The 15,666-nt window shown below is 40.5% G+C and overlaps 1 protein-coding gene across 7 annotated transcripts in view; it reads right to left on the bottom strand.

The window, feature by feature from the left end:
* Positions 1-5,438: 5,438 nt before the first annotated feature.
* MAGI1 (membrane associated guanylate kinase, WW and PDZ domain containing 1) overlaps positions 5,439-15,666 on the bottom strand; it is a 226,192-nt gene continuing 215,964 nt past the window's right edge. For 3 of the 7 annotated variants that reach the window (XM_019504803.1, XM_019504802.1, XM_019504801.1), the window contains 5 exons: positions 14,147-14,237; positions 13,979-14,039; positions 13,032-13,178; positions 11,393-11,531; positions 5,439-7,794 (listed from right to left, as the gene is read on the bottom strand). In XM_019504803.1, the coding sequence (XP_019360348.1) occupies positions 7,070-7,794; positions 11,393-11,531; positions 13,032-13,178; positions 13,979-14,039; positions 14,147-14,237 (1,163 nt within the window). In that variant the 3' untranslated portion in view covers positions 5,439-7,069. Of the gene's footprint in view, positions 7,795-9,339; positions 9,429-11,392; positions 11,532-13,031; positions 13,179-13,978; positions 14,040-14,146; positions 14,238-15,666 lie in introns of all 7 variants that reach the window. The other 4 variants (XM_019504806.1, XM_019504807.1, XM_019504805.1 and 1 more) reach the window with 2 other exon arrangements.

The raw sequence follows: 15,666 nt of genomic DNA, 5'->3' as shown, positions 1-15,666 counted from the left end.
CTTTTCCTTGATATTACCCACATTTCAATATCTTCCATGTCTTTAGTCTTTCCTGCCCTGCTTTGAGGCATATGCCTGCATCTTATTGACTGTAATAGGACCAATGCACATATTTAAGTGTTTAACCAAATAGAAACCCTACCCAAATCAGGTCCTTTAGCATTTCAATTTCGAGTCCTAACAAAGGCATTTTTAACCTGTCTCCAAAGCAGCAAATTAAATAAAATCATTAGTCCTGGTAGCATTCCATGCAAATGAAATAGTTCATGTTCTCCATCAAATTGGAAGTAAGCTTTCATTTCCAAACGCTTGGAATACAGGAATTGCCTGGCTCAGCTCATTCACTATTTTCTAGAGTTTACATTTGACTGCAAAAATGTTGACACAATGCTGCTTTGATGAATGCTGCCCAGAATCTCTCAATACGTTGCCAAAGTATAAGACCTTGGAGGAACTTGCGGTTCTGGGAGCATGAATCATTATGACTTCCAATAAAAGCTGATAAAGACAAAGACCAGGCTGAAAAAGAAGGAACTGGCTGGAAGCCAGTTTATCAAAGGGCCACAAAGAGACCATGATAAATACTGCAAGAAGTCAGTCGCCATGCAAGATTTCCCATTCTTGGGGAAACTAAAATATACAAAGAGGTGGAAAAATACATAGCAAGCCAACCCTTCTCTTGGACAGAAAATAAGAACAAACCTGCATTTGCTTTTTTCTGGAGCTCATAGCAATCATTGGAATATGTGGCTTTGAAAGTCAGCTAAAAACTACTTTTTTAGGTTCTTTGCCTCTCATTACGGATCCCAAAATACAAGATACCCTTCCTTAGGTCTGAAACAGGAGCAGACACAGGCTATTGCAAGACACAGGCTGCTGTTATTAGCCCAAGCCAAGTCTGCTTCTTTTTCAGGCCTGTGGAAGGGTACCTTTTGCCTGAAAGCTAGTCTTGAAATCTTTAATTGAACCAACTGCATAGTAGGGAGAGATGTCACCTACAAAAATCCTTTCCTCCGTGATATTTATGTCAATTGATGGGAGCTCGTTTTAAGACCAAATTAGGGGAGGATGATAGCGTAGCTCTTTAAAGAGAATATGTAAGGAGGCAAAATGGGTCACAGGATGGATGATGAAATGACGAGGTTTTTAGTCCTTGGGTTATCAAAGTTGTTCCTACTGGAGGGAAGATATTGCATTAGAAGTTCATGCAGGTATGAAGATAACTTTTTATAAGTTAATGGCAATAAAAAGGAGATAAAAACCTAATTTCGTCTTTTAAGGCAATCTTTAACAATTACAAATTGGGCATTCCTTTCAATCAGCTGGAGCTAGCTCTAGGCAGACCGGGGCCTGGATGAGATGAATCACATGAACCATCCACCTGGTTCACCCCCATGCTCCTATGCCCAATTACCTAGACCCAGACAAAGGAAAGCCCACAATGACCATAAGATGGAAGCACAGTTCAGCATATATAGTAGTAATATCAGAGCAGAAAATGTTACATAGGGTTATTGTTGTTTTCCAAAATACATGCATTATAAACCCCAGAAATTAAGACTTCAGATGATCTGAAAAGACATGCCGTAAACCACGTTAAAGGTAAGGACTGCACTATTAAGGTACTCTACTACCCTTAACTCTGCCCTACAGTGCAATCAGGCAATAACTACAAGATAATGAGGAAGGCATTTCAGTATCAATGGTCCAAGTTAGATGAACGTTTTTTTTAAAGACCATATTGTTTCACATGTCTTCCCCTCCTGTCATCACTACAGGGCAGTTCTGAACAAATGGGCACCTATAACACAATGGGGGAGATCCTCAGCCTCATCCTGACCCCTTTACCAGGGGTACAAGAACTAGAGGTCCTGACTCTGGCTGCAGTGAAATTCCCTTGGTACAAGAATTAAGCAAGACAGCTTTATGGCGGTTCTTCAAAGAGCCTTCTTACAAATCCTGGCATGGGGACTGCTGGAGGTTTAAAATATGGGAAGGATAGGGAACAGTCCAGGATGAGGAGGACTCAAGTCCGTCCCCCTGCCAGCCCTCCCATGCGCTGAGAGAGTTGCGTGCTTTGCCTCAGAGGTGCCACAGCCCTGAATCTCCATCAAGACTTCACCACCAAAACACACCCCATTATTTGGGCGATTCGGTCAGCTGGGGCGATTTTGGGAATGAAGAATGAACTGCCAGAGAGGTGGGGGATACTTAGTGTACTCCAGTAGTGAACTGCACAGCCCAGGGCTGTCCAAGATGACACCCTCGTCCCGAAGCCACCTCCACTCAGTTTTCCTTCCAACCCTGGGTCAACTGCCAACATGCTTGGGTACAGCACAGACCAGCTATTAGACAGAGTAGATGACTTAGGAATAGCCCTGTCTACTCCCAGTCCTGATTTCAGGCTTCTCCCGACCAGAGAACCCAAAAGTGGCCTTAAGGCTCAGAGCATGCAATACTATTCCAAGGCAATGACTCAGTCTAATTGCCAGACTGGTGCGCCTACGCTGGAAGTGGGGTCAGAAGGGAGTTTGTATAGATATGCCCTTAGAAACCCTGTTAGAGCATGGCCTGCAATCAGTATGCAAGACCTTGGTTTGATTGCTGCTCCCAACATACAAAGTTTTGAGTGGATGCTAAGCACACCCTTTGTCAGTCAAGTCAGGCATAGAAAAATCTCAGCAAAATCTGCACAGCAACGTGACTGTCAACTCCTGGCTTACTGCAACCACACAAAGGTTAGAGCTATTGCGTATCTGGTGTTAGATTTGCCTTTGGAGGGATGACACGCTGAATTTCCACATGCCACGAAACAGCAGTTGCCCTATTTCAGTAGCCTTAAGGTTTCCTTCCTCCAGAAGTACTGATTTTTGGGTATGCAGCACGGTAATTTACAGCTTAACTGTAGACAGAGGGAGTAGTATCAGGGAATTAATACCATTTAAGAAAAATCATCAAAATGCATTCAAGTCCATGAGTATTCAGACCAAATATTCACCGGGGTCTTTTTGTGAGCTCTTGCTTTGGTTCCATACATATCTTAAGACTATCAAACCCCAGAAAGCCAGACGACATATTTGCAGATGGCGTCAGCGGGATATAAATGGCATCCTCTTCCTGATGCTATTTATGAGCGCCAAATAAACGGCATGCATTAGAAACCATTTATAAAGGAGACAGTACTGAAATCCTGCTTTAACAAAAGATATCTGAGTGGAGAGGGGAAGAATATCTCTAATTATGGCTTTAGTGGCAAAATAAGCAAAGCACAGCAGATGGGTTAAAACCACCACCACTATTAGATAAAACATAGCCTGAAACATCTAGGAATGGAAGTTCAAGCTGAAAACGAATGCAGAAGGTAAGTCATATAAAAGCCACAAAAATAGCTTAGCTATTCTAGAACTTGCTAACAACTGCAAAGGGAAGATTAGAGAGAAGTTGGTACCTAACGAGGCAAACAGTGTCGTTCCAATCAATGGGACCGCTTGTGAAATTAGGTACTAGTCAACGGGAGTAGGGGCGGCAGAATTTGATACACTGAAGATTACTCATCGTCGGCAACGCTCAAGGCCAACAGAACAACTACGCCAGGATAAAAGAATGATGTAAAGACACAAACAAGAGAAACTAATCATCCCAATTTCCAGAGCTTTTTGACTCATCACTTTGTAAGCGTTTCAGGTTTCCACCACACCAGAAAGGCATTTCAGTTACCAGTAATCCTTCTAACAGAATCACAGTTGTAATAATTTATTAAGAATTTTGCTCCAAATCTTATCAAATGCAATCCAAGAAAGGATTTCTCCCCTCAGTACTGGATCTCCTGAAAAATGCTCGTGTCAGCTGGGGTAGAGTCATGCCAATGAAGCATCCAACACGCACCAGGCAGAGCGCTATGGAAGTGCCGTACAAGACACTAGCAAAGCAAGACCTTGTGAGTAAGCTTTTTCATCAGCATATACTAATGCTGAGGATTAAATGTATGAGTAATGAATGTTTTGGTATTTATCAACACTTCTATTCTATGCAGTGTTTTATTTTGTTTGAACCAATCAAGTCTTATTGACCAGCTCTGTTTAGGTCACTCAAGCTACCTTGTTACATAAAAATGTAGTAGACATACAGTAGAAACAATCGAAGATACAAATTTAGAAGCGATAATTATGGAATGCATACATTTACAATATAATTACACGGTAAAAAGGCATAAAAAGTCACAAAAGATTCGAACTTAAAAAAACCAAACACACATGGCTTTGGGTCATTTGGTTTGTACCCTCACATTCTTTTAAAGAGCAAATTTGCATCTGAAAAGCCCACCTGAAGGTGGTGCAATTGAAAACACAAAACATTTATCAGCAACTTTCTTTCATCAAGGCATAGACACTCCCAAAAGGTTGGCAGAAGCATGGCGAGGTGCATGACAAGGGTCTAAATGACTTGTACAGTATGTAATATAAATCCAGTTTTGCATTCCTTACCTCATAGCCTTTTTACAATATTTCCAGTAAGAGCTGGGGAAACGATGGCCTCAGTGTCTAACGTCATAGGATTCTATAAATACATCGGGACACACACACGTCCTTTGGGATTTTACATTATTACATACGCCACTGTGCTGTGACGCTGTCGGGCTCAAGGGAGATGCCAAACTCATACTCATCTAAAAACTTAGCTCTTAGCTGGGAGAGGAACGGGGCAGGGAGAACAGACTTGACCTTTTATAAAACTCCGATAATACAATTTTGTCAAATGAGTCATATATTCTTTAGTGCACGACCGCTGCAGTTTACTAATTTAAGGAGTTTGGGCAAGTTGTTACAGGGGATGGGTCTCTTCCTTAATCTTACCACTACACTCATGTGTGCTTTGTATGGAAAACTTTATTTGATAATAAAAATAGCATTCACAGACTTTCTCCTTCTTTGTTGCTACATCATATACATTGTGTCTGTTCCAAGGAAAGATGTTCATACTGGGTAAGTCCACAGGTACTTATACTAATGTTATGTATAAACCCAATAAGTCAAATAAAGCTATGAACAATGTCGTATTTATATATGCATAGTGTTTTATAAAAAAAGATTGGCCCACATACTGCTTTTCATCAACACAGAAAAGAGCATTATGTCTATAGCACATTGCAAGAAATGATGATCGAAGAACATAGACTGCATACAAGTGCTTAGTAATACACAAGCAGGCCCCACCATGAAGAAAGAAATCATATTCAAACCAACAAAAGCTTTAGAATTACTTATATAGTTTCCCATTTTAAAACAGCTTTACATACCTGATTCAGTTTACATTAAAATATATCCCCATGAATCAATTTGTTCCATTTTCAGAAATATAAACACGTATCACATTCCTCACAGCTAAATTTTGTCATAAATTCTCTTTTATACAAGAAAAAGGCAACAGTTTTTTTTTTCTCAACAGGTTCTATTAATTACAATTTAAACTGTACACACAATGATTGGCCATCTTCTTTTTCGTTTGTTTTTTTTTTGTTTTTTGTTTTTTTTTTTACAGTACCATGGCAACAACAGTGATAGACTTGCAATGGTTTTGTGTTGGTATGGAAAATGTGAAACAGTATACATGTACACACCAATGCACTGTAAAAAGCAGCAGTTTACTTTAGTGGTCCAACAGTAACGGCAAACATTTTGGCTCAGCTAGGCAGTAATCCATTAAAATCTTATACCAATACTACAGCAGACTTACCACACAACTTGCAAATCTAAAAAACTCAACTTAGCGACTCGCTTTGTTTTCTTGTTCCTGTTTACCCTTTTTTTGGCTGCTGTTTCATAGATTCAAAGTTTTACAGCATAACCAGGACCTACCATCCAGGATTCACAACCAGACGTTTCCATGGATTGCCTCTTTCTGCTCTGAAATGTGTCCTTGACGTGCCTCACTTGTAGCAAGTGCACTCCTTTTGTCTCAAAAAGGATGAACCAGTAAAATAAAACTCGAATCTACAGATAGAGAGAACGGTTTCCAATTTGGCAAAAAAACAAAAGCCCATTGGTTTTGGCTGAGCAGAAGGAATACACCTACTCAGTGAAGGGAGGACTTCTCTCTCGCAAATTCACCGTGCCTTTGTCCCAGTACCCCATTTCCGCTACCCTACTTCAAAGCAAACCGAACAAATCCCATGCATGCTTAGATTTCTGTCCGCAGACTTCTAGTAGTCGAGTAGGGCTGTGGCGGTACTGTCTTAACGAAAAATTAAGTGTTTTTGAGACCAACGAGAGATTGACAGTCTACTTTTGTGTCTTACACAAAGATGGCGGCTACCAGTCTTTTGCCTTCACGCATCCTTTAGAGGGGGCCTGAAAGTATAAACTGTTCATGGAACAAACTAGAAATTCCTTATCATGAATCATCTTGTGCTGTGTGTGGGTTTTTTTTTTTTCTTTTTATAAATATCCTTCATTGAAACAGTAGTCTCTTCAAACAGTTCTTGTTATCTTAGGAACATTTTCTTTTTTTCCCTCCTTAATTCCTTCAGCAGGAGTACGCCATTCCTACCGATACGTCTATTTTTCTTCTTTCCCCCATTCCCGCCCCTTTCAAACAAAATTCTACATACAACTTAGCAGTGAATCACTATTGAACAGTCTGGATCAAATTACTCAAGCTTGGTCATAAAATCTCTTACCTATATTATAACATTGGCTGCCCCCACGTACTCGTGGGGGTGGGGAATTGCTCAATAAAGGAATTTTTTTTTTTCCCCCTCAAGAAATCTACAGAGAATGTAGAAACAAAATTTTATAATCCTTTAGGACCAACATTTGGCAAGTAACTTCAAAAAAATGTATACACTGAAAAATACTTTCTTTAATATTATACATCAGGCACAACACTTTTGTATATATTTCTGTTATAAGGTTTCATCTGCATAAAACGTTTGTTGCTATTCGTAGGACCAGCAGGTGTCAGATTTTTTGTTGCGTAAGAAAACTAGGATACTTCTGGCTTTGCTGCTCTCATCTTAGAAACTTCAGTGTTGTAAAAGGCTGGGATGTGGCTCAGTGCATTGGACGACGCCTCAGATGCTGAGATCAGTGCTGCATTCTTTATACGGTCTCCTCCTCTGCTCGGGGGGGTGTCTTTTGTTAGCATCGTATTTCGAACTGTGCTCTTCCCTCTCTCTGTTGCCGACTCGTTCACCCCTGGTCCTTTTGTCAGGCGACCTCTCCCTCCTCCTGTCGGACGACTTCGCCCTTCGTTCGGGCGAGCTTTCTCTTTTCCGGTCTGGTGATTTCCTTTGATCCGTTAGTCTTTCGAGCGACCGCCTCCGCCGGCTAGGCGACCCGTCCCTCCTGCGAGTCGGCGACCTTTCTCGGCGCCTCTCGGGAGAAAGCTCTCTCCTCCTCTCGTGCCGCTCCCTTCGCTCCAAGGTATTGTCAGCACTCCTTGTCCCTTCCCTCCTCTTTTCAGGAGACCTCCTCTTTTGTCCATTTACCACCATTTTTTCTGGTTGTCGGCCTTGCCTCCTTTCCGGTGACCTGTCCTTTCTCCTGCCTGCGGCGCTAGCGCTGTTTTTAGAAGTTCCGTTCCAAGTGTGGTGCTCATTGGATTGTCTGCTAAACTCTCTGCTGCCTTTTGGGTCTTTAACATAAGTCCGCCTGTCCCCATGTTGTGATGATTTGTGAAGATCTGGTGGATAACTGGACTCCAATGATGGGTGTTGTCGTCGGTCAGATGGCACGGTTTTCACTTCCGATACATTTTGTGAACCTGTGGCTGGACTGTTCCTGTCACTGCTGGGGTCTGAAAAAAGAATAACAGCAAATTGTTTGGTACAAATGCATTCGGTCGGGCTGTGACACCATTTATCATTCCTCAGACTTCATTAGTGACAAAAACAAACATCTGTTAAAGCAGTCAGTAAAAGACTAACTGAAGCTTTTGTTAATTTAAAATGTAAACTGCAAACAATGAGAGTTATAGATTAGTATTGGTGCTTCTCCTCATTAGCTCTATTTTGGTCCAAGTTGCTATCATTGTTATGCTCAGCTCATCACACAGGATTTTATGTTTTCCCCCAAGTCCAATTTGTAATTTTTAAGATTAAAGTAAGTTCTTTCTAGTGAAAACAAAAGGGGGATTGCAGGACTTTTTTTTTTTTTTTTTAAAGATGTAGCTTCCAATAAAAAGGGCCTTTAGGAAGTGATTAGCGCTATCTTTTTGTTCTTTTGAAAGAAATGCCTCCTTAAAAAAAATGTATTTTGTGCGTGAAGCCTCATTTTAAATGACTGTAAAAGGATAGAGTAATATAATTGATTACTATGTTTTGAACCTACAAAATAATATTTTAAAGGTGTGATAATGAGACCATAATCATATAATTTCCATTGCACTGAATGTATTACTTAATCTCATTTAATTTTATTACGTTATGAAATAGTAATGGGATCGGTTTTGGTTTTGCCACGATTCAACCGATGATGATAGAAGTTATGATCTTTTTTTATTAAAGCAATGGAGGGACATTCTCATATGCAGGATAGCTTTGATTAGCACGTAACCTCCTGTTAATGCTTTTCAGTTCTACCAAACAGATCTGAACTACCTGAACAAGACAAACTGTAAAGCAAGGAAACTGTACCGTGGCTAAATTAAAATTACTCGTGCCTTTTGTTTTGGATGCTAGTAAATGATTTATCATAAACATGGGAAAACATTAAAGTAGTCACACTGACTTAAGGTGGGAAGCAGTTTTTCTTTGCAAAAGTAGCTATTGTAAGGCAACTCTACTAATGTTAAATACTAACACTTCCTAGATTCAGTTTGGGGAACACTCACTTTTAGGTAAAGCAGGTTGTCTTGATGACAACGACTGAAAAGCAAAACAAACGACTTAGCCCTCCTAACTTGCAAAACACGTAAATTTTCATTTTTCTTATGTGCAAGCTCTTTTACTAAAACCTCTCTCAATTCAGTTTTTTTTTCCTTCTTTCTTTCTTTCTTTTTTTTTTTTTTTTTTTTTTTTTTTTTTTGTGTGTGTGCGGGCCATTATTTTTGTGATTACAGATGCAAACCACTCTTGCAATTCATGTTGCTTCATTTATTAGCTTTTTAAAAAATCAAGATGATGGAGGACCATAGCTGCAATTGCTTGGTTTCTTGCCACCTGATTATTGCACAAGGTAAAAGCAAGGCTTAAATACATGTTTGGTTGTGTACTTACAATTCAAAGAACGTGGGATGCTCAGAATGAATTGCCGTACATATAAAAATATAGCAAAGCGGAAAGCAATGTGAGGGAATTAGGCCACAGCACAGAAACACCTAATATTGATTTTAGCTACAAACCGTAGTTTGATTATGGCCCATAAGGTAGAAGCAAGGCTCCCCGAGCTTGTCATTTCTCATACATGCAGCGATATTAGGAGGTATCATCGCTGAGGAAGGAAGAGCCCAGCACCAAGAAAAGTAAGAGAAAGAGAAAGAGAAAAGTAGAAAATTTAGATTCCCTAGAATAAAGATGAAAGAAAAAAAATTCTTCATATTTTATCTTAGAATAAAGAAAGTTTATTTTTCCAGTCAGATTGTCTAGGCTTCACCCAAATATAAAGCTGCAAAGACAGCAGTTGTTGTTATAGTGACATAATTAGACATCTAAGAGGTGATTCAATAACCCAGACAACTAAAGCATCCATTTTAAAAGACAACTGGAACAGCGACACAGAATGTCATTGAAAAAACATTAACAATCAAACAACAACGGAAAATAAAGTCCACCGGAGACCACAACATTAAAAATAAGTACAAAACTCATTACAAAAATATACAGCCTCGTAGAGAAGCATGTTCCAATCAAGTCAGAAAAATATTGGAACTGAACATTATTCGAGTAATCGTTCGCAACTGCAGTGAACAGAACTGAAGGAACTATGCCCCAAATGTTACAAGGACGCTCTTTACAGTAGCACGGCCCCTGCGCGTTAAATCCTGGCTTCAATTTTAGTGACTTGATTTATTAGTAGCCAAAAGAAAACGGGTGTTGGATCTTCATCCTCAGTGCAACAGACATATGCTTTGAAACGTGAAGCGCTTAATTTACAGCGTATTTACGATGTCTAGCATATGATACAGTACTGTACATCCAAGGAAGAATCGGAAAAAGACAAAAGTAGAAAGAACATTACATCATTTCAGTGCCATTGTCAAACCTCTGGCGTGCTGTTTATAGTACAGAAGCATAACCCCACCATTTCCCTTCTATAGTACTGAATACCTTGAATGCTAGATTTCAAATTGGCCATTTAGGTTCAATTCTACTTAATGAGCAGATGAGCGGAAACGCTTGAACATGATACAGTAAATAAAAAGGAAAAAAAAAAATCTAGTTAACATATTGTGCAGAATGGCTCGAGTTTATTTTCAGGAAATGGAGTGAAAAGAGGCAGAACGTACTGACACAGCAAGCACCTGAAAAGGGGGAGAAGAGTACAGGCGGCATCTCTGCTAGCATCAGTTTCTACAGAAACTTCAAAGCCCTTTGCTGGGAAGTCAGCCCTGCATCGAGGGCATAGTATGCCATAAATAGCTCAAATAAATAAGACATTATTATAATAATAAATAGAATGCTATACTATGCCGTCCAGCGCGTTGGCTAATCAACTCGAGCCAACAAGTGGGGCAAGGAATTCAAGCGCGAGTCCGAGGAAATGTAAGGTAGCCATGTTTCCTTTAAGACGGGCGCTAGAAACACTGTCTTATAATCTCTCAACCTCCTTACACCTGACAAATTACTGATTTGATACCAGTAGAAACGATAGGAGAGGAGCAGTGGGAATAACGCTGGCAGGCCCAATTCAGGTATTTCTGCATTAATGTTCCTTTCATATATAGTGACATAAATACTAAGGGAAGCCAAAAGCCTGTAAACCATCTCGGCATTCATGCCTCTGGATATAGACAAACTAAAGAAAAAACAAAAACAAAAAAAAACCCTGATGTTTCAAAAAGATGACCCAGGATTTCCATTTTTTTTTTTGCATTAGAGCATTATTTGAGATAACAATTCAACCAGTGAGGATCAGTTTGGCACAGTTCAATAACATTCCTTGTTAGGTTGGACGAGACGATAAGGTTTTTTGTTTTTATTCCCCCCCGCCCGATCACCAAAAAATACTGCTATGATGATCGTGCCTTACACTGCACCCCGAAGTCCATGGAAGCAAGCAAAGGATGGAATGTGGAGAAAACTCGGCATAAGCAAGGCAATTAACTGTATGTTGCAAAGGTTGGTAAGACACTGGTGAGAAAGGAAAATAAAAAGAATCCCCGCTTCAGATCTTGAGACAAATCATTCATGGAGAGATGCCGGGATAGAAAGGAATGTTTTCATAGTTTGACCCACCATATTCTGGTACTGAGCCATCTCCGCGTTTCAGAAAGAGGCGGACCCTACGGCCACCATTTTTAATCAGTTCTATGGCCCGAGCATGCTTCATGTTCTTGGTGGTCTCCCCGTTGATCTCTAAAATTTCATCGCCAATCTGTCAACATGATGAAAGAGGAGAATCAAGGATTAAAACCGGGCCGTGGCACAAGTACATCCCCTCAAGTGTGTCAATTAAAGGAGTGCAGCCTTAGCATAGTACTACATTGGCATTGGAGCTTTTGAGTGTCGCTGGAAAATGCAGACTCTTATAGATTCACAGTGCTGGGAGGGAACTCAAAAGTCATCGGGTCCACTCTTAAAGGCCTCCACTCAAGAGGGGTGTAGACACCCAGGGAGTAGGGCCGTCTTGAACCGAAGGCTTCTGCCTTAGCAGCCCAGCACTCCAGCCACTGGGTTATCACCCAGGGGTTACCTGTATTTGAAGGCCAAACTTTTTGTGAATATTTTCTGGCTGCCTTACAGCTACTCATTGGGAGGGCCAGGGGCCTCTTTTCACTTGGATGCCGAGGCATGATATAAATCTGCAAACCTGGTTTTAGATATTTAACAGCTTATCAAGAAACACAAATAACAGTTACATAGTAGACCCTCTACATACTAATTTCACCTATATTTATCTCAGTGGAAAGTCTGGTCCTGGAGGTCTATCCTTAACCAAGACTCTTTCCAAATTGCAGAACCCCTTGCACTGTGCTCAGAAAGAGAGAGTACTTTGGTCACAAAATTATGGCGACAGATAATGCTGGGGTTGTGCACAGTACATGCAAACCTACAAAAAACATGGGGGACCTTTTCTCTAAGTGTGTAATCATTGTAGTCTCCAATTTACCAAACATATTTTTTGATTAAGCTTAACGTGCTCACTCTCAGTGGAATCAGGTTATGTAGTCCTGTGTCTATATAAGCATATTATCTAGTCCATGTTTATAAATGTAACACAATAACTTATCATACACAAAGGGAAGGTAGAGGTGGAAGGTCAGGTCAAGGGTTGCGTCAATGAAAAATTATGCTATTCTTTGTAACTCTCTGGTGATTGTATCTTACAGATCTCTCTCTCTCTACCCATTGAGTGGAAGATATCACTGCATTGCAGCCCCAACTAGGACCTACTGGTTTTTTACCTCAAGTGTAACAAGTCATGCACTCAGCTCTGGAGGACCCTGACTGTTGGCCATTGCAGTTCCTTGGTGCTTATACCTTACTAAGCCTCTACAGAAATGTGGTTTGTTACAATCTGCATCAAACAAAAGTCTAGCTCCCTCCTGCTATTGTTTAGGGTCGTGTTCGTTGGCTGAGAAATGGGATTGACTATGGAAGGAGGTGGTGTCAAGTCCCAGGAAGTTCCTCTGCTTGAGGCTGAGCAGAGCATCCTTTGTTAACCTCTTCCTCTAAAGGCTTGTATGCAAGTCCCTGCTGACTACAATGGGAGCTAGTTTTAGGACTGTAGGAAACGAATCCCCTTGGCCAAAAGAAAACTTTAAATCCATCCCGATTTTATTCAGAATAAGTCAAAGACCAGCAGAAAAAAAAATTGCAAAGAAACAACTTTCGTCTCAATTCATATGATTTTCAAACTCCTTGTTATACATACCCTCATCTTCCCACATCTCTCTGCTGGACCATCCTCAGCTAACCGCAATACATAGAGATCCATATTATACTCTCGACCACCTCTCAGGCTAAAGCCAAACCCTTTGGCTCCTCTTTCCAACTCAACGGTATAAAAATCCTGGTCCTGCTGCGAGGAAGATAATTTGGACAGAAAGGAACAAGAAGTTGAACTCTGTTCTATTTCCTGCTTGGAAGATATTCGATGTTGGACATTACATTGTTTCAATAAAAAGAAAATTAAAAAAAAAATAAATCAGGATTTGTTGTCACAGAAGGGCATTGCTTTTGAAGCCCCAAACTGAGTGCTTGATTACAGTCTGTGGAAAACAGCTTGGACATCCGGTAATGCCTCTCCCTCCTTGTTAGCAGCTGGTACGCTCCCTTAAAGACAGCTAAAGTGCAGGCAAGACTTCTCTGTGCAGCAGAAGTGATGCTCCTCTCCCATGAGGATGCTCAGCCATCACTAACGGGAGAGGTTATCTCTGCAATTGCCAATGGAAGGGGATGCACCTGTGAGAGAGTCTTTTTAATAAGATGTGGCCTACACGGTGAAAATAAATCACGGCACCCCAAGTGCAGCCCATTCCCTCAGCTCTGATATTTTTTGGTCTTCTGAATCTATCTCTTCCGTGCACAACAATAGCTCCCTCAAAACCCACACTGCAGCAAACAAACACATAAATTATTACTGCCGTACAATATTAGCTGCCGTTGTTTTCAGTCGTGATTGCACCTCTGCAATTGAAGTGTTTGTCATCTGAAACAACATCAGCCCTCATTAAGAAGCTAATCAGTGAGCCTTCTTTTTTCAGCCCGACGGGGTGAGGGAATATAGCCTTGCAATCGGGTTTTCAGAAGGAGACAGCTCCAGCAGCTTGGAGACAAGGCTGCATGGTAAATAAAGCAAATTAGAAAGGCGGCTCTTACCTGTGCTGCTTGGGGTGGTTTGAAATCAAACTGGGACTCCTGCTTTGGTTTTGTGTTGTTCCTGTTGAAATGATCGAGAGAGAAAGAGAGAGAAAACAGACGGCTCGTGGGAAATGGAGATGACTGAGGAGTAACCAAAGAGAGAGCGTATCAAAGAAATGAGCTGACCTGTTCTCCTGTGGTATTTGCTGCGGAGTATGCGTGGTTGTAATGGTAGCAATTTTTTCTGCATTGGTCAATAATGTAGCGTTGGAGGATTCTGTGAAATAAAGCGGATGGCACCATGAGGGAGGCTCTTAATTAGATAATTCATTCAAAGACTAATGCGGGCTCTGCCGAGGCATTTTATTGGGAAGTATCAAATGCATTTGTTAAGAGTGTGCCTTAGAGGGATATGCCGGGTTCATATTTCCTATGCCCAATAATTGAAAAGGGAACTACATAACTAGATAACCATTAAGCATTTATTTAAAAACACACTGCACAACAATTGCCCAGAAACCTTTAAATATATAGGGAGCCTTTAATAAAGAAATGCTGATACTAGAAGGATGGTAAAATGTCTTTTGTCCCATGGCCTTATGTAAAAATACAGCTGTTGAACCAAGACTTGAATTTTCCATGCTATATTCCTCTTTGCCCAGCTTTTTCTTGTGATCGTCATTAGATCTACAGGATAGCTCGTTTCATTTCCACCTTTTTTATCTTAATAAAAATAAAGGGTCCTAGACACTAACCAGTTGGAAAATGTTGTCGCAATATCTGCTGTTTCTGTCGCCCACGCCTTGTCAGTAACAAAGAAAAATTTTGAATGTTGAAGACACCATCTCCAATTCCATTATCATCGAAGAAAGGAACAATAATAAAAAAGCCTGCACCAGAAACACTGCCAGAGCTTGTAAATGTAAACTGCATACAGCAAGACGCTCCATTAATGTAATGAATATTATATTTTATGTAAATTGGATTTCTTCTCCAGTAACCAAATTCATCAGTGTTTTCATCAATCGCAAACAAAAAAAAATCTAAAAACAGCACAAAAAAATTTAAGAATTTGTTTAGGCTGTTTGGGCAAGATGCATTTCCTTTCCACTTGCCCCTCTTTAAGCAAAGGTTGACTCTCCAAAGACGAATAAAGATCTTCCAGTATTTTATTTTGTGATTAACAATATGAATCTCCCACAACAATCTCCAAATTTGGAAGATCACACTGGATCTTTTTTATCGGAGCAAGAGAAAATATCACACCACCAGTGCCTCTCTTCCTCTGAACTTGTAACTTTAGTTACGACTGATATCGAATAAAATCTTGATCCAAGCCTTACTGAAGACGATGGGAGTTCTCTATTGGCTTCCTGTGTCGGACCTGAAAGACTATTGATTTCCTCACTTCTCAAATATCTAACAAACTCCATGTTCCAGCCCTTATTGTTCTTTGCAAAGTATATTGTACATTCAGGGCCAACCACTTCCCCTTTGAATGATATAACTGGCATTAGATATAGACAAAAATAAGTGCTCAGAATTAGTCTGAATCGAGCTCGCCTGGAAGCTAGGGGAGTTAGATCACAGATTTCACTAGCGGTAGAGCTAAGTCAGTGCTGAGTGCTTCTAAAAGTCCTATTCAGAACTAATGACTGGCCTAAGAGCAGATATTGGTTTGAACATCCACTTTGGGGGGGGGGGGG

The sequence above is a fragment of the Gavialis gangeticus genome, unplaced genomic scaffold (assembly GCF_001723915.1).
Source record: "Gavialis gangeticus isolate Ggan-Ray unplaced genomic scaffold, GavGan_comp1, whole genome shotgun sequence".
Taxonomy (NCBI): Eukaryota; Metazoa; Chordata; order Crocodylia; family Gavialidae; genus Gavialis; species Gavialis gangeticus.
Note: the sequence above shows the minus strand (reverse complement) of the source record. Positions and strands in the feature narration are given on the sequence as shown.